The sequence below is a fragment of the Myotis yumanensis genome, unplaced genomic scaffold (genome assembly GCF_028538775.1).
Source record: "Myotis yumanensis isolate MYYU_CA2020_CCGP unplaced genomic scaffold, mMyoYum1.0.hap1 SCAF_3, whole genome shotgun sequence".
Classification (NCBI taxonomy): Eukaryota; Metazoa; Chordata; class Mammalia; order Chiroptera; family Vespertilionidae; genus Myotis; species Myotis yumanensis.
The window spans coordinates 95,998,843-96,025,764 of record NW_027223754.1 but is presented as its reverse complement, the minus strand read 5'-3'; the positions used below and the strand labels follow the sequence as shown (position 1 = coordinate 96,025,764).

Genomic DNA, 26,922 nt, shown 5'->3' with positions numbered 1-26,922 from the left:
ATGTTGTTTCTACCAATCCATGAACATGGTGTGTTCTTCCACCTGTTTATGTCTTCCTCTATCTATTTTTTCAGTGTCCTGTAGTTTTCCACATATAGGTCTTTTACCTCCTTAGTTAGGTTTATTCCTAGGTATCTTAATTTTTTTTGGTGCTATGGTAAATGAGATTGCTTCTTTAGTCTCTCTTTCTGTAAGTTCATTATTGGTGTATAGAAATGCCATAGATTTCTTGGCATTAATTTTGTACCTGCTACATTGCCGAATTTATTTATTAAGTCTAATAATTTTTTGATGGAATCTTTAGGGTTTTCTATGTACAGTATCATTTCATCTGCGAATAAGGACATTTTACTTCTTTTTTTCCAATTTGGATTCCTTTTATTTCTTCTTCTTGTCTGATTGCAATGGCTAGTACTTCCAGTACTATGCCAAACAAGAGTGGTGAGAGTTGGCATCCCTTTCTTGTTTCTGTTCTTAGGGGAAATGGTTTTAGGTTTTGCCCATTGAGTATGATGTTGGCTGTGGGTTTGTCATATATGGATTTTATTATGTTGAGGAATGATCCTTCTATTCCCACCTTGCTGAGAGTTTTTATCAAGAAAGGGTGTTGGATTTTGTCATATGCTTTTTCTGCATCAATTGATATGACTATGTGATTTTTGTCTTTCAATTTGTTTATGTGATATATCACATTTATTGATTTGCGAATATTGTACCATCCTTGTATCCCTGGGATAAATCCTACTTGGTCATGGTGTATGATATTTCTGATGTACTGCTGGATCTGATTTGCTAGTATTTTGTTGAGGATTTTGACATCTATGTTCATGAGGGATATTGGCCTATAATTCTCTTTCATTGTGTTGTATTTATCTGGTTTTGGTATTAGGGTGATGCTGGCTTCATAGAATGAGCTTGGAAGTGTTCCTTCCTCCTGAAACTTATGGAATAGTCTGAAGAGGATAGATTTTAGTTCTTCCTTGAATGATTGGTAAAACTCCCCTGTGAAACCGTCTGGCCCTGGGCTTTTGTTTGCTGGAAGCTTTTTGATGACTGCTTCAATTTCTTCCACAGTTATTGACTTATTAAGATTTTTAGATTCTTCCTGATTGAGTTTTGGAAGGTTGTATTTTTCTAGGAATGTTTCCATTTTATCGAGGTTGTCCCTTTTGTTGGAGTAGAGTTGTTTGTAGTATTTTTTGACAATCCTTTGTATATCAGTCGGGTCTGTTGTTACTTCACCTCTTTCATTTCTGATTTTGCTTATTTGGGTCCTTTCTCTTTGTTTCTTGGTGAGCCTGGCTAGAGGTTCATCAATCTTGTTTATCCTTTCAAAGAACCACCTCTTGGTTTCATTGATTTTTGTATTGTTTTTTTGGTCTCTATGTCATTTATTTCTGCTCGAATCTTTATTATTTCCTTTCTTCTGCTCACTCTGGGGTTTTCTTGTTGCTCTCTTTCTAATTCTTTAAGTTGTAGAGTTTACTACCATTTTTTCTTGTTTTTTTGAGGTAGGCCTGTAGAGCTATAAACTTCCCACTCAGGACTGCTTTCATTGTGTCCCATAGATTTTGGATTGTTGTGTTTTTATTGTCATTAGTTTCTTGGATGTTTTTATTTCTTCTTTGATCTCTTTGGTGACCCAATCATTGTTTAATAGCATGCTATTTAGCTTCCAGGTGTTTGAATTTTTTGGATTGTTTTCATTGTAGTTTATTTCTAATATTATGCCATTGTGGTCTGAGAAGATGCTTGATATGATTTCAATCTTCTTGAATTTGTGGAGACTTTGCTTGTGACCTAGTATGTGGTCTATTTTTGAAAATGTCCCATGTGCACTTGAGAAGAACATATATTCCGTGGCTTTGGGGTGAAATGTTCTAAAGATGTCAATTAAGTCCATTTGATCTAGTGAGTCATTTAGGATTGCTGTTTCTTTGCTTATTTTTTGTCTAGAGGATTTATCCAGTGATGTCAGTGGTGTATTAAAGTCCCCTACTGTGATTTTATTGTTTTCAATCTCTCCCTTGATGTCTTCCAGGAGTTTTTTTTTATGTATTTGGGTGCTCCTGCATTGGGTGCATATACGTTTATCAGGGTTATATCCTCTTGTTGTATTGATCCCTTTAGTATTATGAAGTGGCCTTCCTTATCTCTTGTTATGGCCTTCACTTTGAGGTCTATTTTGTCAGATATAAGTATTGCTACCCCTGCTTTTTTTTCATTTCCATTTCCCTGAAAGATATTTTTCCATCCCTTCACTTTCAGTCTGTGTGAGTCCCTTGTTCTGAGGTGTGTTTCTTGTAGACATCATATATTTGGGTCATGTTTTTTTATCCATTCAGCCACTCGATGTCTTTTGATTGGAGCATTTAGTCCGTTTACGTTTAAAGCTATTATTGAAAGGTACTTGTTTGTAGCCATTCTTATTTCTTGTGCCTGTGCTCTTTCTTACCTTTTTATTTCTTCATTTTACACCAGTCCCTTTAGCATTTCTTGCATGGCTGGCTTACTGGTGATAAACTCCCTTAGCCTTTTTTTGTCTGTGAAGCTCCTTATTTCCCCTTCAATTTTGAATGATAGCCTTGCTGGATAGAGTATTCTTGGATTCAGTCCCTTCCTTTGCATCACTTTGTAAATTTACTTCCATTCTTTTCTGGCCTGTTGTGTTTCTGTTGAGAAATCATTTGATAACATAATGGGAGATCCCTTGTATGTAACTTTCTGCCTCTCTCTTGCAGCCTTTAAGATTCTCTCTTTGTCCTGAACATTTTCCATCGTAATTATGATGTGTCTTGGTGTGGGTCTTTTCGGGTTCATCTTGTTTGGGACTCTCTGTGCTTGTGTGACTTTTTTCTTCCCCACATCAGGGAAGTTTTCGGACAATATTTCTTCAAATAGGTTTCTAAGCCTTGTTCCTCTTCCTGTTGTTCTGGCACCCCTATTATTTGTATGTTGCTTCGTTTCATGTTGTCCCAAAGCTCCCTTAGGCTCTCCTCCTGTATTTTAATTTTTTTCTCCAATTGCATTTCAGTTTGGGGGTGTTTTGCTTCCCTGTCTTCTAATTCGCTAATTTGGTCTTCCGCTTCCCCTAGTCTACTGTTGAAACTTTCCTTGGTGTTTTTTATTGCAGCTATATCACTCTTCATTTTTTCTTGATTCTGACATAAGTTGATTTTTTCATCCATTTCTTCTTGTATCTTACATAAGTTGTTGATTTTTTCCTTCATCTGGTTTATGAACTCTAGGACCCTTATTCTGAATTCTTTTTCTGATGTATTGCATGTCTCTGTTTCACTTAGCTGCTTTCCTGGTGATATCCCCTTTTCTTTCCTTTGGGGGTTTCTGTGTCTACCCATGTTTGATCTCACCGACAGATCTAGATGTTGAGTTGTTCAGGGGCTGCTTCTTGGGTGGCAGTGGCACCTCGGGCTGTGGTTGCTCCTTGGGCAGTTGCAGTAGCAGCTGCTCCTCAGTTGGCAGCTGCTCCTCTGGTGGGTGCTGTTCGCAGCTGTGTTGGCTCCTCTGTCTGGTGTGGGGAGGCTTCTCGCACAGCTGCTTTTCCTCAGACCGAGGGTGTGCTGATCATGAGGCTGCTGTTCCTTGGATGGGGGTGGGCTACATGCAGCTGCTACTCCTTGGACTGGGGCGGACTGCTCACTTGGCTGCTGTTCCTTGGATCGTGGCTGGCTGTATGCTGCTGCTGTTCCTCTGCTGGGGCAGGCTGCTTGTGTGGCTACTGCTCCTTGGACAGCGGCAAGTTGATTGCAGGGCTGCTGCTCCTCGGACAGGGGTAGGCTGCTTGCACGGCTGCTGCTCTTTGGATGGGAGATGGGCTGCTTGCATGGCTGCTTCTCCTCAGACAGAAGTGAGCTGCACGAGTGGCTGCTCCTCCTCAGAGGGGGCCAGGCCCCTCACCCGGCTGCTGCTTGTTGGACAGGTGCATGCTGTGTGTGGCTCTGCTCCTCGGACTGGTGCAGGCTGTGCAGGGCTGCCTCTCCTTGGATGTGGGTGGTCTGCTCATGTGGCTGCTGCTCCTCCTACTGGGGTGGGCTGCTGCTGCTCCTCGAATGGGGATGGGCTGCTTGTGGAGCTGCTGCTCCTCGGATGGGGGCGAGCTGCTCACACAGCTGCTTCTCTTCGGATTGGGGCAGGCTGCTCATTTGGCTGCTGCTGCGTGGACGAGGGCAGGTTGCTTGCGCAGCTGCTGTTCCTCGGACTGGTGCAGGGTGCAGGCTGTGCACAGCTGCTCTTCCTCAGATGGGGGCGGGCTGCACGGGGCTGCTGCTCCTCAGCCGTGGGCAGACTGCTTGTGCAGCTGCTGCTCCTCGAATGGGGCGGGCTGTCGCGTGGTTGCTTCTCCTGGGACAGGGGAGCAGGCTGCTCTCACAGCTGCTGCTCCGTGGACAGGGGAAGACCACGTGAGGCTGCTGCTCTTAGGCCTGGGGCGGGCTGCTCGTGGGGCTGATGCTCCTTGGACAGGAGCAGGCTGCTCACGTGTCTGCTGCTCGTGTGGTTGTAGTGCCCTGGACTAAAGTGTTGTGCTGGTCAGATGGGAGCGTGCTTCAGAACCCACAGGAGCCTGTGCCCGGGGTGGCTGGAGACTCGTTGACCATGGTAACCAGCCGAGGTAGCAGGTCCCTGGCAGGGGTGGCTGTAGTGTCCCAGGTGTTACCTGAGGGAACCCTGGGTGGGGTTGAGGCTGGGCTCTCAGTTACATCAGCTCTCCCCTTTGAAAAGGTGAGGCCTCTGAAGAAGAGCTGGCCTCCTGGTCCTGTTTGCAATGGTAGCAGAGGCTGCCTAGTTAGGCTAGCTCAGTTAGCCTGCCCCTGAAGGTCCTACAGGGTCTAACTGTGCCACACACACACACACACACACACACACCATATGGCCACAGACTCCTCTTTTGCTCCCTCACTGCCACCTTCTTCCTGCCTCTGTTCCTGGGCCTAGGGTGTAATTGACCCGTTCGTGGATGGAGTTTCCTCTCCACGTGACTGATTATGTGGCTTGCTCTCTAGCACATTAGCCAGACAGGATAAAATTCACCTTAACAACACATGACACAAAGGAAACAAAGCATGAATGTACTCACGACACTGATAACCCCAATATAAGTGACCACCTGAGAAAAGAGAATTAGGGGAGAGAAAAGAGAGTGCAAATGATATCAAAGAGAGAAAAAGAAAGATAAGAGAGAAAAGAAAAGGGAGAATATATATATATATATATATATATATATATATATATGTATATTCGGGAGAAAATACCACAGAACCAATAGATAAACCAAACAAATACAAACACCAAACACCCAGCAAAGAGGGTGGGGGCAGAATCTGTAGAGGCTGAGCTAATATACAGAAAATAAGGTTAAGAATTGGATAAATATTGGGAGGGCCTCAATTCAGTATAGAGGAAGTAGAAAAGGAATGAGTGGATAAGAAGAGAAAGAGGAGAACAAAATAATATATTTACAAAAAAATTGATTTAAAAAATGGTATAAAAATAGAAAATAGCAAGTAAAAATAAAATAAAATGGAATGATGGAAAAATAATGTGAAAAGAAATAGAAAATAAAGCAACAAACAAAAAAAAGGAAAACAAAGAAAAAGCAAAACAAAGAGCTAACAAAATAATAATAAAAATAAAATGAAAAATGAAAAATTGAAATGTCGTTTCTTTGGCTGGTTTAGGATTCCAGTCTTCTGGAATGTCTGCGATTTTTTTTTTCCTGTTGCTGGGACTGAAGGCCTCTCTATAGGCCAGACCCTGTCCACTCCCAGGGATTATTCAGATTTTTTCAATCCTTTGTACCATTCAGGGTGGAATCTGGGTGTGGCTGTATTCGTTGCCTGGAAACTGGAGGGAGGGGCTATATCTTCAGGAGAAAATGGTGCCCGGTCCTGGGCTCAGGCGTGACTCAGCACTCAATTTGCTGCCACCTCCCCTGGACCCCCTTCCCTCCCCAGCTTCTCCCCAGACTCCACTTGTCCGCACCTTCTCCCGCACCTCAGCATGGGTGAGTGTCTGTATCCGAAATGTCCTATGAACAGGGTTCAGTGAAAAAAAAAAACACAAATGCCGGCCACAGAAATGGGAAAGACCGAGTCTCTATGAGCTCCTCTCTTACCGGCACAGCATGATCTGGGCATCCCTTCAGGCTGCCCCCTCTGGGCTCAGTCTTGCGTGATTATGGAACCCAGATCTTGAATCCCCCGGCGCCAACAGTCCTGCGAATCTCCTTTCCATAGTCAGAGGCTGTGCCTGTCCCAAGGGACACGGCTGGGTGCCGCGCTGTTTCCCTCTGACCCTCTGGCCTCAGAGATCTGGCAAACTTTCCTGCCCAGATCCCTGGTTTTTACCTTTCCAGGGGAACTCTGCCCTTCCCGACTGCAAACTGTCTCACCAGCTGAGTCTCCTTCACCAATTTGGGGTGGATGTTATTCGTTTCAGCTGCTGATTCTATTTTCTCCAGGAGAAGCCTTGGGACATATCGGCCTATTCCGCCACCATCTTGTCTCTCCCTAGGTGTATGATTTTTGTCCATTCTCTTCCCACACCCCCAAACCCCTTTCCCCCTGAGAATTGTCAGTCCACTCCCTTTCTATGCCCCTGCTTCTATTCTATTCACCAGTTTATTCTGTTCGTCAGATTTTTATTCACTTGGTTTTTTAGATTCACTTGTTGATAGATATGTATTTGTTGTCACTTTGTTGTTCATAATTTTTATCTTTACCTTTTTCTTCTTCTTCCTCTTCTTAAAGAATACTCTTCAGCATTTCATATAATACTGGTTTGGTGGTAATGAACTCCTTTAGCTTTTTCTTATCTGTGAAGCTCTTTATCTGACCTTCAATTCTGAATGATAGCTTTCCTGGGTAAAGTGATCATGGTTGTAGGTTCTTGCTATTCATCACTTTGAATATTTCTTGCCATTCCCTTCTGGTCTGCATAGTTTCTGTTGAGAAATCAGAAACTGTTTTTCCTCTTACTGCTTTTAATATTCTCTCTTTGTCTTACCCCTTGGCATTTTAATTATGATGTGTCTTGGTGTGGTCCTCTTTGGATTCCTTTTGTTTGGGGTTCTCTGCACTTCCTGGACTTGCAAGTCGATTTCTTTCACCAGGTAGGGGAAGTTTTCTGTCATTATTTCTTCAAATAGGTTTCAATATCTTGCTTTCTTTCTTCTTCTGGCACCCCTATAATTCGGATGTTGGTATGCTTGAAGCTCTTCCAGAGGCTCCTTGCACTATCTTCCTATTTTTGTATTCTTTTTTCATTTTGCTTTTCCAGTTGGGTGTTTTTTGCTTCTTTGTATTCCAAATCTTTGACTTGATTCTTGGGATCCTCTAGTTTGCTGTTGGATCTCTGTATATTATTCTTTATTTCAGTCAGTGTATGCTTAATTTCTAATTGGTCCTTTTTCATATCCTTGAGGGTCTCACTATATTTCTGGGAGGTTTCTAGAAGATTCTTGAGTAACCTTATAACCGTGGTTTTGAACTCTATATCCAGTAGTTTGCTTTCCTCCATTTCTTTCATTTGTGACCTGTTTCTTTGTCTCTGCATTTTGGCGGCTTCCCTGTGTTGATAGAGTGGCTTTCTGTGTTCGGTGTCCCTATAGGGCCCAGTGGCTCAGCCTCCCCAATTACCTGAGGTAGACACTCTTGGTGCACCCCTTTGTGGGCTTTGTGCACAGTCTTGTTGTAGTTAAGTCTTGATTGTTGTAGGTATCACTGGGAGGAATTGACCTCCAGGCCAATTGGCTGTGAGAATCAGCAGTGTCTGCAGTGGGAGAACTTCTGAGCTGGAGACACTCTTCTGGGGCAAGACTTGCTTCAGTGGGGCTTTGGTGCTCACTGAGTCTGCCCCCTGAGTGTGTCCCTTATGGATCTGAGGAGTTGTAATCTGTATGGTCCCACTCTGACCACTGGGTACACTGGCTCTTGGATCTCTAAGGAGGTGCTAATTTAGCCTCTGCCTGAGGCTACCCAGCAGGAGCTATGGAGAGATTCCTCTTCTTTGTTTGGGGTTTAGAGGTGCCCAGATGAGGCCCAGCTGTGAAGCAATGCAAGCTGCTTTGGGGCCTTGGACCTTCTTTTGGAAGTTCTGGGTCTCTCTGATTCAGCTGCAGTTTGTTAGGTAATTTTCAGGTGTGGAAGCTCCATTTTCTAGCGTCCAGTGTTTCAGGTGGAGAGAAGGTCCAGGTGAGAGTTAACCTGATCTATTAAAGAGTAGATGGAGAACTGTGAGCAAAAGACAGATGGTAGTAAAGGAAGCTGAAGACTTAAGCAAAGGCCCTTTGTGTAGGGTCTGGTAGGTGATGGAGGAGTTTGGATATTCAGTGTGGAGAAAACCTATTGAAAAGTTTGAAACAATTGAGTGACAGGAGCTTACATTTTACTCTTTGCTACTGAGTAGAGAATGATTACTAGAGGGAAAAAAGACGAGGGAAGGCTTCGCAGTAGTGCAGAAGAGAGTTCCTGCTGGCTTGAAGTTGTGTGATAGCAATGAAAATGGAGAGGAGTAGACAGGTTTGTGACATATGTTGAAGAACCAGTTGGTAAGAACTGCTTATGCGGAACTTGAAGAGAAAAGAGAAGCAAGGATGACTTCTGCGACTTTGATGGCAGTAACTGTGAGGATGATAGTGAACTTTCTCATATAAGGAAGACAGAACAAGTTCAAAGAGATGAATCAATAAATAGTGCCCATATGATATCTTTAAACATTTAGTTTTTGCATAACATAGATTGTCAGTCCTAAGTATTTAAAAATACTATGTGATGAATGCACAATTTTATGGAATCAGTTAGAACCTGGGAAAATGCCTATTGCTAAAATGGAAAGAGATTTAAATAATTATTTTAGACCATGATTTATTTTAAAAAAAGATACCTCCAAAACATTCCTAAAAATACATGCATAACTTTTTCACACACATACACAAAAACCTCAGAGAAGAATATTTTATATTCTAATTCATCATTTTACTACATTTACAAGCAGAAAAGTCTTTTTTTTTTTTTTTTTTTTTTTTTTTTAGATGTTCACTTTTTTATATTAGAAAAAAATTACACAAGAGCTCCATATCACAAAATTTAACATCTTTCCGTTAAACATCACACAATTATCATCATCATTATGTCCTACATACACCCCAAATGAAACGGAGCTTCTACTGATATTCAATAACAGAGTCCAGAAATTTTAACTAAGAAACAGCTGCAGAAATGCATGTTGGGCAGTAACCTGTGTATGCCACCAGAGGTGGGGCCCACACAGATGGCTGAGATGCTGCCTCCATGACCGGGACTCCCCCCACACAGTCAGGTTCCTGCAGACCTTCAAATCTCCTTTTGCAACCCCTTCGAGAGAGGAGTTTCCAAGCGGTGAAGGAAGCAACAGCCAGTGAGGATGGAATGCCCCACACCTACTTCAGTATAATATGATAGCTATCACTGGTCAAGCAGAAAAGTCTTAATAATTTCCAGTTTTAATTTTATATATTAAAACCACTTTCTTTTTTTCTTTGCATAAAGGGAAAAAATGAGTAATTTTAAAAAATCTCTTCATAGAGTTGAAATTGTTACTAAAACACCCACTTAAAATAAGAAATATTTGTAAACATTTATACTCATACATGTTTTGATTTTTCTGGAACTAAGACAATTCTTGGAAACTTAACTATAGACCAAAGTTAGTGTGGTAAGTATCTTATAAAGAGCCTTTTTAATTCTGAGTAACTTGGTAACTGAAAAAAGTCATTTTAATTATTTGGGAAAAAATGAATAATTGGATTTATTTATTTATTTATTTATTTATTGTTAATCCTCACCCGAGGGTGTTTTTCCATGGAATTTTAGAGTGAATGGAAGGGAGGAATGGTGGGAGGGGAGAGAGATTAACATCGATGTGAGAGAGATACATCAATTGGTGGTCTTCTGCATGTGCTCCTACCAGGACCAGGGATCAAACCTGCAACCCAGGTACATGCCATTGACCAGGAATTGATCCCAAGACGCTTCAGTCTATGGGCTGATGCTCTAACAACAGAACCACACCAACCATGGCTGGATTCTATTTTTTAGAAAACATGTAGGTGCCAGCTTGATTTTTCTCTCACCAAACCTTTGAAGAACTTGGTAATTTAATTATTTTGGGTTGATAATTCAATTATAAGTTTAACCCTGCAGAATTTTGAAAGCTGTATATATATTGAACCTACTGATTGAAATCTGAAAATATGGCCATTGGACTTGAAATGGGTATGTCACATCTAAAACATTTTGCATGACAAATTAAATACCATTCTGTGGTTGAAATGTAGTGACCTATTTCCAAGTAATATTTTATTCTTTTTTAAAAAATCATTAACTTTGGAAATCTATTATTGGGATAAAAATATTTTGTTGGAATCATAATAAATCAGTATTGACAAACAAGTTCTTTCTTTCTGTCTATCCCTCCTTCTCTCCCTGTCTCCTTCCCTCTCACTTCCTCTACCCTGCTCTCCTACCCTCCCTTCTCTCTCCCTTTGTCCATCTCCCCCCGCCCCCTTCTTACACCCTAATCTCACCCCATGGCAGATGGTACGTGAACAGTACAATACAGCCACAGAAGGCACCCACATAGAGCGGCCAGAGAACCAGTATGTCTACAAAATTGGCATTTATGGCTGGAGAAAGCGTTGCCTCTACTTATTTGTTCTTCTTTTACTCATCATCCTTCTTGTGAATTTTGCTCTTGCAATTTGGATTCTTAAAGTGATGTGGTTTTCCCCAGTAAGTATTTTATTTTTATCTGTTTGTTTGTTTGTTTGTTTATTTATTTATTTATTTATTTATTTATTTATTTATTTATTTATTATTGCTGGTAGGCATGTTCTGGTTATGTTTGCACCATCACTTCATCCTTATTGTATTGGTAGAAGCTTTCTTTAATATAATTAATGTTTGTTTCCTGTATGTTATCAGAATTTTCAGTAGCAAAAATACATATAACACTTTCCCTTTTTACCCTTTTAAATAATTTCAGTGTAAACTATATACTTTGTTGGGTTTTGTTTGTTTTATTATACTTTTTATTAGTAATTATCTTTACATGGGGGAAAATTGTAATGGTCTTGACTTTATGGTTGGTTGAGTCATGATTGCTTAATAATTGTTTAATTCTTTAATTGGTAAAATTTTGTTATATTTTTCTAATCTCATTAATTTATAAATATTTACCATTCAGATTGTACTTTCTGATTTTTAAAAAGCTACATGCTGACATGCAATAAATTCATGTCTACACTTCAACATTTAATAAGTAAAATATCACTAGTCCTAAGGAATTCATATTCTTAAACAACCTCATGTTTCTAAGATAGCTAGTTAATTTTATATGCTCTGACAATATTTTGTGTATTTTTTGAAAAAAACAGTTATATAATGTAGAATGTAAAATAATTACAGTGAGAAAAAAAATGCTGCAGTGGACACCATAGGTAGGTAGATCTGCTTCTCACATTCATCTTGAAGGTGTGATATAGGTATGGTTTTTTTTCCAAGAACAATAGTTTTAGCATTCAGCCTGAAATACCTTCTATTAATTAGTATCCTTCACTTTCTATGCAATAATTTATATTATACCATAATTTTATTGGCAGTAGACATATTATTTTTGTTGTTGGCATAATAAACAAATATTTATATTTTCACACATTCAAATAGGTAAAATATTAATCCAATCAAAATATAGCTTGAAATGTGTGTTAATATATTAAATAAATGCATTTAAAATAGTTAATATAAGTATATAATATATTATAAATTATATAAATATTACACATAAATATCTTTAAGTTGTCATTTCTTCTTTAAAATTTATAGCAACAATATTTTTACAGTATAACAATAATGTTTAGTTCCATAGGACAGCTTCTCTTTATAAATGCAGCACAATATATGGTATGCATGTTTGGTACATCACCTGCCTTTTATGTCTAAATTTAAAATATCTTATTTTTTTGGAGACTGAATCAAGGTTGAAATTCTCAAATTATAAGCTATGGAATCTGTCAGGGAAGCCTCCTGACTAGAGGACCCTGCATCAACCTGTGGTCAGTCCCTCAGTTAGCATAAAGCTAAGAGAAAATTTACTGGCAGTAAGACCCTTAGAAGGGCCTGGAAGAAAGAGGAAGCCATCTCATAGCCCTGCATGGGCAGGGGACAGCCAGATTTTAATAGTCTCTTGCACCAGTAACTGAACTCCATCATGTCTTATTTGGGATTAAGATTTATAAACTTAATTTTGTTGCTTTGGGTATTTCATGATAATCTAGAGTGTGCTATGAAAATCAAAATCAAATTTAATGATAATAATGACAATTAATAAAATGTCTTTGTGTTATTAAATACATTAATTTTACTTTTTAAAAAACTACCTGGTTTATGCAGTGATAGGCAAAATTCTAAGAAGGCTTTTCCCATGACCTTCATCCCTGGTGTTGTCCTGTATAATCCCCTTTCCTTGAGTATGGGCAGTACCTGTGATTTGCTTCTACCCAACAGAATTTGGAAAAAGTGATGGGATTGGGTTACATTATATAGCAGAGATGAAGGGACTTTGCAGATATAATTAAGGTTTCAAATCAGTTGATTTTTAATTAATCAAAGGGAAATTATCCTGAGTGGACCTGATTTAATTAGGCAAATGACCTTACGACCTTTGATGAGAGATTCTCTCACTAGCCTTGAAGGCATGAGATGCCATGTTATGAGGGTCTATGAGGGGGCCACTTGGCAAGGAACTGCAGGTGGCCCCTAGGAGCCAAGAGTGCCCCCTGACTGACAGCCAGAAGGAAAATGGAGACCTCACTCCTACTCCCACAAGGAATTATCAACCACCACGAAAGCTTGAAAAAAACCCCAAGCTCCAGAAAGGAACCCATCCTCACTGATACATCAGCTGTATGAGACCCAGAGCATTAACCAAACTCCTGACCCATGGAAACTGTGAGATAGGAAATAGGTATCACTAAGCTACTACATTTGTGAAAATTTGTTACATGGCAATAGAATATTAGTACAGTGTTCTCCATTATTCAAAAATGTGTTTCATTTCTTTTACTGGATATTGACCCCCCCCCAAAACAAAACAAAACAAAACAAAAAAATTAAAAACTCTAAAATACCTAAATGAACTTACCTGATGATCTATATTCTTAGTCATTAATTATTAAGAAATATTTAATTTTTTTCTTTATGTTGCTGGATATTGATATCTTTTAAATAACTGAGTAATCAGCAACAAGATAAATAATTTAGCCTAATCTAATAATGTATATTTTAACCACTTGCTATCTGGGAAGTTATTTCATTATAAAGTAAATTATTCCTTTTAAAAAAATTTATCTTTATTTTTGAAAGTATTACAGATGTCCTCTTTTTTTCCACATTGATCACCCTCCTCCCTACTCCTGGCCCTTCCCAGGCCTTTACCCCACTATTGTCTGTGTCCATGGGTTGTGCATATATGCGTATAAGTTCTTTGGTTTATCTCCCCCCCTCCCCCCACCTTCCCTTTGAGGATCTTCAGTCTATTGAATGTGTCTCTGGATCTATTTTGTTTGTCAGTTTATTCTGTTCATTAGAGTCCACATATAAGTGAGATCATGTGATATTTGTCTTTCTCTGACTTGTTTCACATAGCATAATACTCTCCAGGTCCCTCCATGCTATCTCAAAGGGTAAGAGATTCTTCTTTTTTATAGCTGCATAGTATTCCACTGTGTAAATGTACCACAGCTTTTTTATCCATTCATCTACTGATGGGCACTTGGGCTGTTTCCAGATCTTAGCTATTGAAAATAGTGCTACTATGGACATGGGGGGGGGGGTGCATAGGACAGGTACATGTAAAAAAAATGAAACTAGCCCAGCCAGTGTGGCTCAGTGGTTGAGCTTCAACCTATGAACCAGGAGGTTAGGGTTCAATTCTTGGTCAGGGCACATGCCCGGTGGCGGACTTGATCCCCAGTAGGGGGCATGCAGGTGACAGCCAATCAGTAATTCTCTCTCATCATAGATGTTTCCATTTCTCTTTCTCCCTCTCCCTTCCTCTCTGAAATCAATAAAAAAAAAATAAAAATAAAAAAAGAAACTAGACTACCATCTTATATCATACACATTTTTATTTTATTTTATTTTATTTTATTTTTTATTTTTTTAAATATATTTATTGATTTTTTACAGAGAGGAAGGGAGAGGGATAGAGAGTTAGAAACATCGATGAGAGAGACATCGATCAGCTGCCTCCTGCACATCTCCCACCGGGAATGCGCCCGCAACCCAGGTACATGCCCTTGACCGGAATGGAACCTGGGACCCTTCAGCCCGCAGACTGACGCTCTATCCACTGAGCCAAACCGGTTTCGGCTATCATACACATTTTTAAACTCAAAGGGATAAAAAAAATTTAAATGTTAGTCAGGAAACCATAAAAATCCTTGAAGAAAACATAGGCAGCAAAATATCAGAGATCTCACATAGCAAAATTTTCACTGATACAATACCTAGGACAAGAGAAACTAAGGAGAAAATAAACAAATGGGACTACATCAAAATAAAAAGCTTCTGCACAGCAAAAGAAACCAGCATCAAAATGAAAAGAGAACTCACTGTATGGAGAACATATTTGCCAATGATACATCTGATCAAGGGTTAATTTCCAAAATATATAAAGTATTCATACAACTTAACAAAAGAGAGACAAACAATTCATTCAAAAGATGGGCAGAGGACCTAAATAGACACTTCTCCATAGAGGACATACAAATGGCCAAAAAAAATATGAAAAAATGCTCAACCCCACTAATCACCAGAGAAATGCAAATTTAAAATGACAACGAGGTACCACCTTACACCTGCCAGAGTGGCTACCATCAATAAATCAACAAACAATAAGTGTTGGCAAGGATGTGGAGAAAAAGGAACCCCATTACACTACTGGTGGGAATGCAGACTGGTACAATCACTATGGAAAAGTATTACTTTTGCAAATATTTTTATTATGCATGCTTATTGTTTTCATTTTATTTTATTTTTTTAATATATTTTATTGATTTTTTACAGAGAGGAAGGGAGAGAGATAGTTAGAAACATCGATCAGCTGCCTCCTGCACATCCCCCACTGGGGATGTGCCCGCAACCCAGGTACATGCCCTTGACCGGAATCGAACCTGGGACCCTTCAGTCCGCAGGCCGACGCTCTATCCACTGAGCCAAACCGGTTTCGGCTATTGTTTTCATTTTAATAGCTAAAAAATTCTTGGATACATTATTATGATTGATTAATAATTTAATCATAATTGAGGAAATCACTGAATATATATATATATGTATTGGTATATACTTATTAACATGAAAAAAGTTTATATTTGAAAAGGTCTGTCCTTCTAATTTTAATAACTCATAACTGAGTTTGCACAATTCATTCATGCCCATTAATTCAGTTTATCCTCATAGTTTTTGTGGCTTAAGTTTTTCAGACTACAGAATAATAAATACCAGAATCCATGAAAATCAAGAGCACCTAAGCAAGGTCTTCAGAGCTGTCCCACACTCATAGGTAGTACTATGAAGGCAGTATTCAGATTTGGTGTTTTGGCATCATATCCAAAAATGCCTCCCGGGGTCTTATGGGACCTAATAAATACCATTTCCCCACTCTGAACTGAAAGGGAGAAAAATGAGTCCGGGGGCTGGGGGGTGGGAACTCAAAATAACATCTATACTACTCATGAAAGCTGATTGGAGGTTGTAGGTTTGGATCTGGCCAAATGTCTTGCAACTCAAAAATAGAGAGGTCACCAACTCATAGGCAGCATGGGAAAACTTCAGACACTTCTGCAGGGGCAAAAACCTGACCACCTTGCTGCACTTCCTTGTGGGACATCCTGTACCAACAGTAGATGGGAAAGCTGGGAGGCAGGTAGACCCCAGGGAGAAGGCACTGCTCCAATAATCTGGTGCTCTGCTTAACTCATCATCCATGCAGGTCGCTTCTGCTGCCTTTCGGTGCAAACTCTCACGGAAGTTCCCTCCTGCATCCTTTGCTTAGGTGATCTAACGTAGATTTTTTCAAACTGTCAAAGAGGGGAAGTCAGGATATAAGTTAGAAAACAGAGAGCCAGAAATATGGAGGAGAGCAGAGCCTACCCAGCCACTGTGGGGACCTAGTGATTCCTGATCCTGGTTATAACAACTGTTTAAAAGCTCTGTCTGTAGGAATCTGAGAAGAAGAAATGCCTCCAATGTGTTTATCCAATCTGAGTAATTGAAAATTAATTAGTGCATTCCCTTCCTATTGCCCTAAAAACCACATTAGCTCTTAAAATTCTATTTTAGCTTAGTGGGTTTATTTATTTATTTATTTTTACACTATTCCCTCTGCCTACAACAACTCCACATACACACACATACACATCATTAGAAACTCAGCTAAAAATCACACAGAGGTATTCCTTGACCACTCCCATCACAGACTCTGGTTTATTTTCCACATCATATCATGCATCACATTGGTGTTTGTACATTTCTTGTGGTTGTTGAGTGTCTGTTCACCCTTTAAGATCATGTCAGTTAAGCCTAGTAGACCCAGTGTCTAGCATAAAATAGGCACTGTATAAATATTTTTGAATAAATAATACCTGATTGAATGACTGAATAAAAGCATTTTTCTTATCTCTTTTAATTGTTGTTATATGTTTTTAGCAAATGCATAGAGAAGGACACAAGGCAACCCAGAAAAAGCAAAGGTGATTAAGGAATAGCAGAATAAGCCTGGCCCTAAAGCGTGGATTAGAGAGGATCTTAGAGGATAAGCATAAGGAGGAGGAAGAAGAGTGACTCCCCTGGCAGTTACCTGAGAAAGTAATCACCATGTGGACCTGGCAGCACTTACAGAGACAGCGTTGGGGACACACACAGCTGTGCTGGATGTAGGAACAAGCTACTGTCTCTGTCTCCATGCCTGCCTTTGCAGATGCAGGGTCCACATGGTTGTTACATTTTTAGCAATCCAGATTACAGTAATTTCTCTTTAAAAATATATATTTTTATTGATTTCAGAGAGGAAGGGAGAGGGAGAGATAGAAAACATCAATGGTGAGAGAGAATCATTGATTGGCTGCCTCCTGCACGCCCCCTACTGGGGGTTGAACCCACAACCCGGACATGTGCCCTAGACCGTAATCGAACCCGGGACATTTCAGTCTACAGGCCGACACTCTATCCACTGAGCCAAACCAGTTAGGGCCAGATTAATTTCTTAAACTGCTTGTTCCTCCTACCCATTTGTTTTTCAAACTAATGGAAACTATGATCAATGGAATTTTAAATCAGTAGTGCAGTTTTGTTTTTTTCCCCAAATTATTTATAGCTTCCTAAAAAAAATTATGTCAGTGCTTTTTAGTCTGAAAACCAAATTGAAATGTTTGATTTATAATGTTACTCATAATAGAGTAGGGTTGACCCAGAGGTCACAGACAGTAAGAACATGAACTAAGTTAATGGCATTTACTTTCTGAGAAGACACGATATTATTAAGCCTGAATTTAGAGAAGGAAAATAAACCTAGGGTATAGAGGAATTTCGTTTTCCCTGATATCAGTGATATAAATCCCATGATTACTGGTGTCTAGGGATACAAATAGCATTATAGTTTTGATTTTTATCTCAAGGATATTCCTTCAATTTTCTTATTTTAATTTTTCTGAGTGATTTAAGCATGTATTAACAATTGAGAAATAAAGAAGGCAAAACCACACAGTCTCATAAGCCACAGATTCTTGCTGTGCAAAGTGATAGCTTGAATTAGAAATATAATTAGCATTCTTGTCATGTGGGGTATTATTATAATAAAATAAATGTGTTCTAGATGTACCTATTCACTTGCTTCCCTTTTCTACTAATACAATAAAACTGTTAATGTCTTTTGGTAACATAATTTGTTTTTTCTCACAAATGCTAATTAAGATAGTTTCTTATAATTACAAACCAATCTAACCTCACTTACTTGTTTAAGTGTGTTTTTTTTAGATATACCATAATATAGTGGGAAGAACATTAGCCTAGGAGTCAGACTGGGTAAGAATCCTGGCTTTAATTAGAATTATGTTAATCTGTGATTTTCTGATGGTGCACACACACACAAACAAGCACTGTTTGTGATTTTGTTAATTAGATGCTTGGTTTAAGCTTGCATCAAAATTATGAAATACCTTAGACAAAGTTGTTCTTTATTTTCAGTATAAAATGAAAATTTCTACCTATAATCCTGTTGAACTCTTCATTGTGAAACAATGTGCAAAGTCACACTCAGACAAAAAAATCATCATTCCATTGGTAATATATGGGTCTCTGCATGGACAATTTAGTAGATGTTAATATAATTAGTATAAACTGTAACTAAAACAAAGATTTTTTTTTACTAATCACAATTGCTATATAGCCATAATATTTGAACTGTATACAACTGTCAAATGTGGAAGTCAGACCAATTTTAGATACTCTATTTGCACAAAATGTGAAATAACAGAATTTCAAAAATGATAATATTCAAAAAAATGAGACACACAGAAGCAGATTATTTACTACCTTTTATTAATACAAGAATATAGAATTTCAAACATGTTTCTCTAGAGTAATCTCTCTATGCCAGGGTTCATGATTGCCATTCCATTAAATAATCTAAAACTCTTTAAAAGTGAATTTATGTCTTATCCTCTCTCTTGGCCCAGTTCAAGTACCACCACCACTGAGAAGTAGTCTCTAAATTCTCCAATACACTTTAATCAGGTCCCGTTCTGAACTCTTGAAATTGTCTAAACGACTAGTGTATCTTTTTGTCAGAGGAACTTGAAGGGCCAATAGATTTTGTATTTTTTGAATCTCCAGCCATATCAAGGGGCCTTAGACATAATTAGGTACCAAATAAATACTTTTCTTTATCATATAAGCTCTTATGAATAGATCTATGTTATAGCGATATGGTTTTTTTTTTATTTTTGCTAAAAGTATTACAAAGGGTATTACATAAGTGCCCTTTTTATCCCCCCCACCCTTGACAAACCCCTGCACTCCCTTACCCCCCAGTGTCTTATGTCCATTAGTTATGCTTATATAGATGCATACAAGTCCTTCCGTTGATCTCTTACTCCCCTCCCTCCTGTCCCCCAACCCTCCCTGGCCTTCCCACTGCAGTTTGACAATCAGTTTGAGGCAGCTCTGCCTCTTATCTATTATTGTTCAAAAGTTTGTAATGGTCTTTATTATCCATGAATGAGTGAGATCATGTGGTGTTTTTCCTTCATTGACTGGCTTATTTCACTTAGCATAATGCTCTCCAGTTCCATCCATGCTGTTGCAAATGGTATGAGTTCCTTCTTTTTTACAGCAGCATAGTATTCCATCGTGTAGATGTACCACGGTTTTCTAATCCATTCATCTACTGATGGGCACTTAGGCTGTTTCCAGATCGTAGCTATGGTGAATTGTGCTGCTATGAACATAGGGGTGCATATATCCTTTATGATTGGTGTTTCTGGTTCCTTGGGATATATTCCTAGAAGTGGGATCACAGGGTCAAATGGGAGTTCCATTTCCAATTTTTTGAGGAAACTCCATACTGTCTTCCATAGTGGCTGCACCAGTCTGCATTCCCACCAGCAGTGCAGGAGGGTTCCCTTTTCTCCACATCCTCTCCAGCACTTGTCGTTTGTTGATTTGTTGATGATGGCCATTCTGACAGGTGTGAGATGGTACCTCATTGTTGATTTGATTTGCATCTCTCAGATGATTAGTGACTTTGAGCATGTTTTCATATGTCTCTTGGCTTTCTGAATGTCCTCTTTTGAGAGGTGTCTATTTAGCTCCTTTGCCCATTTTTTGATTGGATTGTTTATCTTCTTTTTTTTAAGTTGTATGAGTTCCCTATATATTTTGGAGATTAGGCCCTTATCAGATATGACGTTGGCAAATATGTTTTCCCACGAGGTGGGTTTTCTTGTTGTTTTGTTGATGGTTTCTTTTGCTGTGCAGAAGCTTTTTATTTTGATGTATTCACATTTGTTCATTTTCTCTTTAGTTTCAAGTGCCCTAGGAGCTGTATCAGTGAAGAAATTGCTTTGGCATATGTCTGAGATTTTGTTGCCTTTGTATTCTTCTAGAATTTTTATGGTTTCCTGTCATACATTTAAGTCCTTTATCCATTTTGAGTTTATTCTTGTGTATGGTGTAAGTTGGTGGTCTAGTTTCATTTTCTTGCATGTATCTGTCCAATTTTCCCAACACCATTTATTGAAGAGACTATCTTGGCTCCATTGTATGTTCATGCCTCCTTTGTCAAAAATTAATTGAGCATATTGGTTCGGGCTAATTTCTGGACTCTCTATTCTATTCCACTGATCTATATGTCTGTTCTTGTACCAGTACCAGGCAGTTTTGAGAACAGTGGCTTTGTAATACAGCTTGATATCTGGCATTGAGATCCCACCTACTTTGTTCTTTCTCAGGATCGCTGCAGCTATTCGGGGTCTTTTTTTATTCCAGATGAATTTTTGGAGAGTTCGTTCTAGATCTTTGATGAAGGCCATTGGTATTTTAATGGGAAGTGCGTTGAATTTATAGATTGCTTTGGGTAGTATGGACATTTTAATGATGTTGATTCTACCAATCCAAGAACATGGTATGTTTTTCCATCTCTTTATGTCTGCCTCTATCCCTTTTTTCAACGTCCTGTAGTTTTCTGAGTAGAGGTCTTTAACCTCTTTAGTTAAGTTTATTCCTAGGTATCTTAATTTTTTTGGTGCGATGGTAAATGGGATTGTTTTTATAATCTCTCTTTCTGAAAGTTCACTATTGGTGTATAGAAATGCCTCAGATTTCTTGGGGTTAATTTTGTATCCTGCTACATTGCCAAATTCATGTATTAAGTCTAGTAGTTTTTTGATGGAGTCTCTAGGGTTTTGTATGTATAATATCATGTCGTCTGCAAATAAGGACAGTTTTACTTCCTCTTTTCCCATTTGGATGCCTTTTATTTCTTCTTCTTGTCTAATTGCAATGGCTAATACTTCCAGGACTATGTTGAACAGGAGTGGTGAGAGTGGGCATCCCTGTCTTGTTCCTGTTCTTAGGGGAAATGGTGTTAGTTTTTGTCCATTGAGTATGATGTTGGCTGTGGGCCTGTCATATATGGCTTTTATTATGTTGAGGTATGATCCTTGTATTCCCACCTTGCTGAGAGATTTTATCAAAAATGGGTGTTGGATTTTGTCGAATGCTTTTTCTGCATCAATTGATATGACCATGTGGTTTTTTTCTTTCAATTTGTTTATGTGATGTATCACGTTTATTGATTTACGGATGTTGTACCATCCTTGCATCCCTGGCATAAATCCTACTTGGTCATGGTGTATGATCCTTCTGATGTACTGCTGGATCCAATTTGCTAAGATTTTGTTGAGGATTTTGGCATCTATGTTCATGAGGGATATTGGCCTGTAGTTCTCTTTCATTGTGTTGTATTTATCTGGTTTTGGTATTAGGGTGATCCTAGCTTCATAGAATGTGCTTGGAAGTGTTCCTTCCTCTTGAACTTTTTGTAGTAGTCTGAGGAGGATAGGTTTTAGTTCTTCCTTGAAAGTTTGATAAAACTCCCCTGAGAAGCCATCTGGTCCTGGGCTTTTGTTTGCTGGAAGCTTTTTGATGACTGCTTCAATTTCTTCCATAGTTATTGGCCTATTGAGATTTTTAGATTCTTCCTGATTGAGTTTTGGAATGTTGTATTTTTCTAGGAATTTGTCCATTTCCTCCAGGTTGTCTAGTTTGTTGGAGTAGAGTTGTCCGTAGTATTGTTTAACAATCATTTGTATTTCTGTGGGGTCTGTTGTTATTTCACCTCTATCGTTTCTGATTTGGTTTATTTGGGACCTCTCTCTTTGCTTCTTGGTGAGCCTGGCTAGGGGTTTGTCAATCTTGTTTATCCTTTCAAAGAACCAGCTCTTGGTTTCATTGATTTTCTGTATTGTTTTTTTGGTCTCTATGTCATTTATTTCTGCTCTAATCTTTATTATCTCCTTCCTTATGCTCATTCTGGGATTTTCTTGTTGCTCTCTTTCTAATTCTTTGAGTTGAATAGTTAGATTATTTACTACCATTTTTTCTTGTTTTTTTTTGAGATAGGCCTGTAGAGCTATAAACTTCCCTCTCAGGACTGCTTTAATTGTGTCCCATAGGTTTTGGATTGTTGTGTTTTCATTGTCATTAGTGTCCAGGATATTTTTAATTTCTTCTTTGATCTCATTGGTAACCCAATCAATATTTAATAACATGCTATTCAGCTTCCAAGTGTTTGAGTATTTTGGGTTGTTTTTATTGTAGTTTATCTCTAACATTATGCCATCGTGGTCTGAAAAGATGCTTTTTATGATTTTAATCTTCTTGAATTTGTGGAGACTTTGCTTGTGACCCAATATGTGGTCTATTTTTGAATATGTCCCATGAGCACCTGAGAGGAATGTATATTCCATGGCTTTGGGGTGGAGTGTTCTGAAGATGTCAATTAAGTCCATCTGATCTAGTGAGTCATTTAGAATTGCTGTTTCTTTGCTGATTGTTTGTCTAGTGGACTTATCCAGTGATGTCAGTGGTGTATTAAAGTCCCCTACTATGATTATATTGTTGTCGATCTCTCCTTTGATATCTTCCAGGAGTTTTTTTTATGAATTTGGGTGCTCCTGCATTGGGTGCATATATGTTTACCAGGGTTATATCTTCTTGTTGTATTGATCCCTTTAGTATTATGAAGTGGCCTTCCTTATCTCTGGATATGGCCTTCACTTTGAGATGTATTTTGTCAGATATAAGTATTGCTACCCCAGCTTTCTTTTCCTTTCCATTTGCGTGAAAGATATTTTTCCATCCCTTCACTTTCAGTCTGTGTGAGTCCCTTCTAATGAGGTGGGTCTCTTGTAGACAGCAGATGTATGGGTCATGTTTTTTTATCCATTCAGCCACTCGATGTCTTTTGGTTGGAGCATTTAGTCTGTTTACATTTAAAGTTATTATTGAAAGGTACTTGTTTGTAGCCATTTCTTTTTGTGTGTGTGGCTGTTTTTTTTCTGAGCTTGCTATTTCTTCTTTTTACACCAGTCCCTTTAGCATTTCTTGCATGGCTGGCTTGGTGGTGATAAACTCCCTTAGCCCTTTTTTGTCTGTGAAGCTTCTTATTTCCCCTTCAATTTTGAATGATAGCCTTGTTGGATAGAGTATTCTTGGATTCAGTCCTTTGCTTTGCATCACTTTGTAGATTTCTGTCCATTCTTTTCTGGCCTGATGTGTTTCTGTTGAGAAATCATTTGATAATCTAATGGGAGATCCCTTGTATGTAACTTTCCATCTCTCTCTTTCAGCCTGTAAGATTCTCTCTTTGTCCTGAACATTTGCCATGGTAATTATGATGTGTCTTGGTGTGTCTTTTCGGGTTCAGCTTGTTTGGGACTCTCTGGGCTTGCGTGACTTTTTTCTTCCCCACCTCAGGGAAGTTTTCTGATATTATTTCTTTGAATAGGTTTTCTAATCCATGTTCATCTTTCTGTTGTTCTGGCACCCCTATTATTCGTATGTTGTTTTGTTTCATGTTGTCCCAAAGCTCCCTTAGGCTCTCCTCCTGTCTTTTAATTTTTTTCTCCATTTGCAGTACAGTTTGAGTGTGTTTTGCTTCCTTGTCTTCTAATTCACTAATTTGGTCCTCCGCTTCTCCCAGTCTACTGTTGATACTTCAATGGTGTTTTTTATTGCAGCTATATCGCTCTTCATTTCTTCTTGGGTCTTGCAAAAGTTATTGATCTTTTCATCTGTTTCTTCTTGCTTCTTGCATAAGTAGTTGATTTTTTCATCTGTTTTTTCTTGCTTCTTGAACATCCGGTGCATGTACTCTAGGACCTTTATTCGGAATTCTTTTTCCATCATGTTGCATATCTCTGTCTCACTTAGCTGCTTTTCTGGCGAGTCCTCCTTCTCTTTCCTTTGGGCATTTCTTTGCCTACCCATGTTTGATCTCACTGACATATCTAGTTGTTGAGTCGTTCAGTGGCTGCTCCCTGGGTGGCAGTGGCTGCTCCCTGGGTAGCAGTGGCTCCTCGGGCTGTGGTTGCTCCTTGGGCGGTTGTGTTAGCAGCGGCTCCTCCGTTGATAGCAGGGCCTCTGGTGGGTGCTGTTCACAGCTGTGGTGGCTCTTCTGGCTGCTGGAGGGAGGCTTCACACACAGCAACTGTTCCCCAGACAGAGCGTGTGGTGATCAGGAGGCTGCTGTTGCTTGGATCTGCTGCGTTGATTTAAAGGCACAAAATACAACACAACAAGGCACAACGTACCAGGCACTGAACACGAATGTATTTACAATATTACTAACCCCAAATAAAGGTGGCCACCCGAGCTAAGGGAGTTAGGAGATAAGGAGGAAAGAAGAGAAACAGGTAGAAGAGAAAAAAGAAAGAAAGAAAAAAAGGAGTGCAAAAATGAAATTGGAAAAAGGGAGGGGGAAAAAAGAAGAGGAAAGAAAAAAAAAGAGAAAAGAGAATGAAGTATAAAAGGGGAAGAGACTATTTATAAGAGGAGAAAACTCCTATAGATTCACCACTAATACCACCAAATTACAGCAACAGATTCCTGGAGATGATTACAAACTACAAACATCCAATAATATCAAGTGATGCAAGGGAAAACAGAAGCACAGAAATAACCGGGGAGGGGGGGAGGGGCAGAAAAATAAAAAGAGTAAGCAGACTAACCTCACAAACAATCCTAAAAAAAACCCCAATATACTCGTCAATCAAGCAAACAACAATAAAACAATAGAGAGAGAAAAGAAGAAGAAGAAGAAAAAAATTTGGATAGTGAAGGAAGATAGGGGAAAGGTGTATAAGGATTTAGAGCAGGGGATTGGACATAGGATTTATAAGTAGGGTGAAATTTAGACAGGGGGTAGAAAGAATAGGGAAAATCTAAAGCTAGATTGGGGTAAGAGAAACACGACAACAAAAGGGAAAAAGTGGGGAAGAGGGTTTAGCACAGAGGCAAGTTGAGGTAGAGAAAAATGTTGCTAAAGGAACGATGAAAATAGAATGGAGAACATTAGTCCCAAAGTAAAATAAAGACAAAATAAAATGACACTTTAAAAAATGGTAAAATGGTAGCGGTAATAATACTAGTTAAAAATAAAAATGCAGTAGTTGAAAGGGTAAAATCAGGTGATGGGAAAAAAAAAAGAAAAGAAAAAAATGTTTTCTTATTTAAGAGGTGAAAAAGTAATTTAAAAAAATAAAAACAAAAATGTGCAGTAATGCAGGTGCTTCAGATCTTCTACTCTTCTTTTTGGCACGCCCAGAATTCAGGAGAATGTTGAATTTCCCTCTGATCCACTGTTCCTCCGTGTTGTAAGCGACAGTCCTGATTTTAAGGCAGGCCGTATTGGCTCCCGTACAGCCTTATCTGTATTTACAGAAGAGTCAGTTCGTGGCTCTGCCTCTGGGTGGCAGTGTGTCTGGATTGACCTCCGAGGCTATAAGTTCTCTCTGACCAGGAGTTCTCTATTGTACCTGAACCAGCTCCGCCCAGAGCTGGCTCCCCAGGCGCCACTCCCAGCTTTGTTTCCCAGGCTCCCCAAAAACGATCTTCCCCTACAAGCTCCGCTAGCGATCCCAACTAGGCAATCACATGCACTGGGATCAACAATCAAACTCACAGATTTAGGAGGAAGTGTGTAAACAAGAGCCTGGGAAGCTGTGCGAACTCGCAGGGCTCCACCTTCCAGAACTGTGCGGAGTCTCTGCGCGCAGTCTCTGCGCGCGCTCTGGCCCCTGGCACCAAGTAGCGGGTCACCAGGAGAATCTGAAGTTGCCTCTTTGCATCCAGTCCAACTATGGGCTTATTTATAGTGTTACCTTCTGCCAGCAGCCCTGCAGGAGCCCTCCCCACTTGCGGGTCACGCTGGCCTCTATGGGCGCGGATTTTGGGGGGCGCAGATTTCCCCCTGCACACGTGCGCGCGTTCCTCGCTCCAACTGAATTGCAAACCTCACCTTTGGGGGGGGTCTAACCTTTCCATGGAGGGAAGCAGGTCTCCTCTGAGTTCATGAAGTAGTCGCGCTCCTGGAGAGCCGTTGCCTCCGGGTTAGTAGCAGATCTCTGGATGCGGATAACAGCTACTCCAGATGGGGCGGTCTCGCCGCTGGGCTGGCGCCCAGGGGGAGGTTTCAGCCTCAATCTCTAACCATCCCCATTTTCAAGGAGATCTCTGTCTTTCCTGGCTGCAGACTGTCTCTCAGCTGAAACTCCTTTGTTTGTTTGGGCTGATAGTTACCCGTTTCAGCTGCTCGCCCTTATCTGCTCCGGGACAAAGCACCAACAAGTCCGTCTATGCCTCCGCCATTTTTTTCCTATATGGTTTATCTACCTCTTTGTTATTTCTTTTGACAGTGTGTTAGAACCCAAATATATATATAAAATTCCTCACTTTTGTAGCTTCCCAAGTGTTCTTACCACTATGGTCTGATTATTTGTTTTGAATAATGTATGAATTTCAAACATATATTTTGAAAATACAAAATTCTTTTATGAAGTTAAGTATTATCTGTATCAGGTGCCATGTTAATCTATTCTGATTTTTCCAGTTGTATATTCATGCTGCTAACTGAACATACTGTTTAGTAATGCTTGAGGCTTTTCTGGTCATTGACTATCTTCCTATCTCTGAAACAGTGGTAGCTTTTCTCCTATTTCCTACCCTGGGTCCTTTTATTAGTTCTACTTCACAAAATAGAAAAGAAGCCTGTCTATATTATTTTTTTCTAGTATATAGCACACTGCTA

The 26,922-nt window shown here is 39.4% G+C and overlaps 1 protein-coding gene across 3 annotated transcripts in view; it reads left to right on the top strand.

The window, feature by feature from the left end:
- Positions 1 to 26,922, top strand: part of SGCG (sarcoglycan gamma) — a 158,589-nt gene that overhangs the window by 10,898 nt on the left and 120,769 nt on the right. For all 3 annotated transcript variants that reach the window (XM_070407494.1, XM_070407493.1, XM_070407495.1), the window contains exon 2: positions 10,593 to 10,787. In XM_070407494.1, coding sequence (XP_070263595.1) covers positions 10,593 to 10,787 — 195 coding nt within the window. The remainder of the gene's footprint in view (positions 1 to 10,592; positions 10,788 to 26,922) is intronic.